This window comes from Neophocaena asiaeorientalis, unplaced genomic scaffold (assembly GCF_003031525.2).
Source record: "Neophocaena asiaeorientalis asiaeorientalis breed wild unplaced genomic scaffold, Neophocaena_asiaeorientalis_V1.1 scaffold582, whole genome shotgun sequence".
Lineage (NCBI taxonomy): Eukaryota > Metazoa > Chordata > Mammalia > Artiodactyla > Phocoenidae > Neophocaena > Neophocaena asiaeorientalis.
This window is the reverse complement of record NW_020172996.1, coordinates 328,244-333,192: the sequence shown is the minus strand read 5'-3', so window position 1 is coordinate 333,192 and position 4,949 is coordinate 328,244. Positions and strand designations below refer to the sequence as shown.

Genomic DNA, 4,949 nt, shown 5'->3' with positions numbered 1-4,949 from the left:
CCCCCCCACTTGTGTAGATTCTAAAAGCACTTCAACTGTTATGGGAACCACTGGGCAGAGGTCAGTGGAGGCAGGCAACCATGCTGGAGCTCAGTGGGCTCTGGTCTCCATTACAGCTCTGCTCACCACTGGAGCAAAGAGACCTCAGGCTGTCTAAACTCTGGGGTTCAGTCCTCAGTGCTGACTCTTAGCGGCTATGTGACCTGCACAAGGACTCAGTCTCCCTGTGCTTCACTGTCATCAAACCTCTCCAGTCTGTTCTTCCTTTAAAAATCCTCTTGGAAAACTTCATTTGTCTTCTTTGTTGAAATTCCCCATGGTTCCCAGGGCCTTCAGAATGAAGAAACAACCCCCTGAGCCTGCCAATCCAGGGGCCACTCCATCCCAATGCTCTGTTCCCTAAAGAAATAGGTTTCCCGAATCCTCCGACCTCCAAACCTATACACCTGCTGATCCCTCCACCTGTGACCCTCTCCCATGCACCATCACACTGTCTGTCAGAAACAGGGCCCCAGGCCCCCACCCATGGCTGCCTCACCATCCTGGACACTGGGGCCTGGGCTGCGGGCACAGGAGCAAGTGCCCCACACTCGGGGCTTTAGTGTCTTGTGGAGTGAGGGTGGTGAGGGCCTGGAGGATGAGCGTTTACCTGAGGCGTGTCCCTCAGCACTGCCGCCGCCATCGGAGTCTGTGGGTGGAGCAACCCAGTGCTTCAGATCCGACTCTGTACAGCAAGGACAATTCCTCTTGGTCGTGTCTCCTCTTTAATTTGGTCACCTCGGACCAGACACAGAGCTGTGGAACCTCTGAGTAGGAAACAGACTGCCACTAGGAGAATGCCGGAAATCCCGCCTTGACACGATGGCACACATGGAAATGCCCCAGTCCTGGACCTTCATTGGCTCCACACTGACGTGAATTTGTTGGCTCAGGGTCCTCTGGTCAATGTAGTTCTCACAGCAGTGAATAAAACACTGAATTAAAGAGTAAATAAAACACTGAATTAAAACAGTTAATAAAACTCCTCTGTATATTTTATCTACTTAATGAGTTTAAATAGATGAAGATATAAAATCTTTAAGGATATTTTGAGGTATTTACTTTTTTGGCCATGGCTTGCAGCTTGTGGGATCTTAGTTCCCCAACCACGGCTGGAACCCCCGCCCTTGGCATTGAAAGCACAGAGTCCTAACCATTGGACCACCAGGGAACTCCCTTGAGGTATTCACTCTTGAATTGAGCTGCCAAAGACCACACCCCCTCTCTGTGAGAATGATTTAGTGACAGTGACTTGCTAATCTACATGGATATAAATCATTTGGTATGAAAGATACTAAGAAGTTCTAACTAAAAATACCATGTAAACTGACAAGGGACAAGCACTCCCTACAAGTGCGTGCACAAACAATTGTGTGACTTCATAAGCACTAAGAACATTTCCAAAATATGTGAATTCTTGAAAAAATACAATAACTGCACCAAGGAAAACTTTTGGGATCTTGATTTAGAAAACATTACAAAGCTCATAATTTTCTTGGGGAAACAACAGGCTTTATATTCCACATAATGGAGCCCTATTCAAAGGACCATCTAGGTAAGCCACTAAGGGCTTACACAGAGCCTCTGAAGACTGAACATTAGATAAACCCCACAGAGAAAACATTCAGATCCTCAGTTGATGAGATGATAAGACTCTCCCTGCAAAGAAGCAACTCTTACTATGAGAGAGACTAGCCTCTGAAGACTGAACATTAGATAAACCCCACAGAGAAAACATTCAGATCCTCAGTTGATGAGATGATAAGGACTCTCCCTGCAAAGAAGCAACTGTTACTATGAGAGAGAGTGTTTCTGCTGAATTTATCAGATACAAAGGCAGGGGACCAAAATATGCCACATTGGCATAGGGATTATCTTGAGCTGGAGGCAGATAAGAATCAACACATGCAGAAAGACATCTTCCAAGAACATCCTTTGGAGGAATGAGGAGTCAGACCTGAGCTCCCCAAGACCTGGCTCTACTCAACAGCCTACAAACTCTAGTGCTGGATACCTCAGGCCAAACAACCAGCAAGACAGGAACACAGCCCCACTCATCAAAAAAAAAAAAAAAAAAAGGAAGAAATGACAAAAAAATATATGTCACAGACGAAGGAGCAAGGTAAAAACTTACAAGACCAAATAAATGAAGATGAAATAGGCAACCTATGTGAAAAAGAATTCAGAATAATGATAGTAAAGATGATCCAAAATCACGAATTGAGAAAATAGAAGAAATGTTTAACAAGGACCTAGAAGAACTAAAGAGCAAACGGGATTCCCTGGTGGCACAGTTGTTGAGAATGTGCCTGCCAACGCAGGTGACAGGGATTCGACCCCTGGTCCAGGAAGATCCCACATGCCGCGGAGCAACTAAGCCCACAGGTCACAACTACTGAAGTCTGTGCGCCTAGAGCGCAAGCACCACAACAAAGAGTAGCCCCTGTTTGCTGCAACTAGAGAAAAGCCTGAACACAACAAAGACCCAATGCAGCCAAAAAAATTAATTTTTTTAAAATAAACTGTCTTGCAATGCAGGGGATGCTGGTTCGATCCCTGGTTGGGGAACTAGGATCCCACATGCTGTGGGGTAACTAAGCCCGCACGCTGCAACTACTGAGCCACACACTCAAGCCAGCGTGTCAAAACTAGAGAGAAGACTGCCAAAAATAAATAAATGTTTTTTTAAAAGAAATGAAAAGGAGAAATTACAACTGACACCGCAAAAATACAAAGGATCATAAGAGACTACTACAAGCAACTCTATGCCAATAAAATGGACAACCTGGAAGAAACGGACAAATTCTTGGAAACATACAGCTTTCCAAGACTGAACCACGAAGAATTAGAAAATATAAACAGACCAATCACAAGTAATGAAATTGAAACTGTAATTAAAAATCTTCCAACAAACAAAAGTCCAGGACCAGGTGGCTGCACAGGTGAATTCCAACAAACATTTAGAGAAGAGTTAACACCTATCCTTTTCAAACTCTTCCCCAAGCTCATTCTACGAGGCCACCATCACCCTGATACCAAAACCAGACAAAGGTATCACAAAAAAAGAAAATTACAGACCAATATCACTGATGAACAGTGATGCAAAAATCGTAAACAAAATACTAGTAAACAGAACCCAACAACACATTAAAAGGATCATAAACCATGATCAAGTGGAATTTATCCCAGGGATGCAAGGATTCTTCAATATACACAAATCAATCAATGTGATACACCATATTAACAAATTAAAGAATAAAAACCATATGATCATCTCAATAGATGCAAAAAAAGCTTTTGACAAAATTCAAAACTCATTTATGATAAAAACTCTCCAGAAAATGGGCATAGAAGAAACCTACCTCAACATAATAACAATCATATATGACAAACCCACAGCAAACACCATTCTCAATGGTGAAAAACTGAAAGCATTTCCTCTAAGATCAGGAACAAGACAAGGATGTCCACTCTTGCCACTATTATTCAACATAGTTTTGGAAGTCCTAGCCACAGAAATCAGAGAAGAAAAAGAAATAAAAGGAATACAAATTGGAAAAGCAGAAGTAAAACTGTCACTGTTTGCAGATGACATGATACTGTACATAGAGAATCCTAAAGATGCCAGAAAACTACTAGAGCTAATCGATGAATCTGGTAAAGTAGCAGGATGCAAAATTAATGCACAGAAATAGAAATTTTGGAAACACTCCCATTTACCATTGCAACAAAAAGAATAAAAGACCTAGGAATAAACCTACCTAAGGAGGTAAAAGACCTGTACTCAGAAAACTATAAGGCACTGATGAAAGAAATTAAAGATGACACAAACAGATGGGGAGATATACCATGTTCTTGGATTGGAAGAATCAATATTGTAAAAATGACTATACTAGCCAAAACAATCTACAGATTCAACGCAACGCCTATCAAATTACCAATGGCATTTTTCACAGAATTAGAACAAAAAATGAATCAGACTCCCTGACCTCAGGCTACACTACAGGGCTACTACGGTAATCAAGGCAGTATGGTACTGGCACAAAAACAGAAATATACATCAATGGAACAGGATAGAAAGCTCAGAGATATACCTACACACCTATGGTCACCTAATCTATGACAAAGGAGGCCAGAATATACAATGGAGCAAAGATGGCCTCTTCAATAAGAGTTGCTGGGAAAATTGGACAGCTACATGTAAAATAATGAAATTAGAACACTCCCCAACACCATACACAAAAATAAACTCAAAATGGATTAAAGACCTAAATGTTTGACCCACCTCCTAGAGTATTGAGAATAAAAACAAAAATAAATAAATGGGACCTAATAAAACTTAAAACCTTTTACACAGCAAAGGAAACCATAAACAAGACAAAAAGACAACCTTCAGAATGGGAGAAAATATTTTCAAATGAAGCAACTGACAAAGGATTAATCTTCCAAATATACAAACAGCTCAAGCAGCTCAATATCAAAAAAAACCCAATCAAAAAATCGGTGGAAGACCTAAATAGACATTTCTCCGAAGAAAACAAAGATGGCCAACAAATACATGAAAAGATGCTCAACATCACTAATTATTAGAGAAATGCAAGTCAAAACTATGATGAGGTATCACCTCATAGTGGTCAGAATGGCCATCATCAAAAAATCTACAAACAATAAATGCTAGAGAGGGTGTGGAGAAAAGGGAACCCTCCTACACTATATGGAGAAGAGTATGGAGGTCCCTTAAAATACTAAAACTACGGGCTTCCCTGGTGGCACAGTGGTTGAGAGTCTGCCTGCCGATGCAGGGGACACGGGTTCGTGCCCCAGTCCAGGAAGATCCCACGTGCCACGGAGTGGCTGGGCCCGTGAGCCATGGCTGCTGAGCCTGCACATCCGGAGCCTGTGCTCTGCAG

The 4,949-nt window shown here is 41.9% G+C and overlaps 1 protein-coding gene across 2 annotated transcripts in view; it reads right to left on the bottom strand.

Moving 5' to 3' along the window:
• LOC112397993 (zinc finger protein 211-like) overlaps positions 1-4,949 on the bottom strand; it is a 34,386-nt gene that overhangs the window by 7,115 nt on the left and 22,322 nt on the right. Inside the window, exon 3 of one of the 2 annotated variants that reach the window (XM_024742358.1) lies at positions 650-974. In XM_024742358.1, the coding sequence (XP_024598126.1) occupies positions 650-682 (33 nt within the window). In that variant the 5' untranslated portion in view covers positions 683-974. Of the gene's footprint in view, positions 1-649; positions 975-4,949 lie in introns of those variants that run through there. The other variant, XM_024742357.1, reaches the window with a different exon arrangement.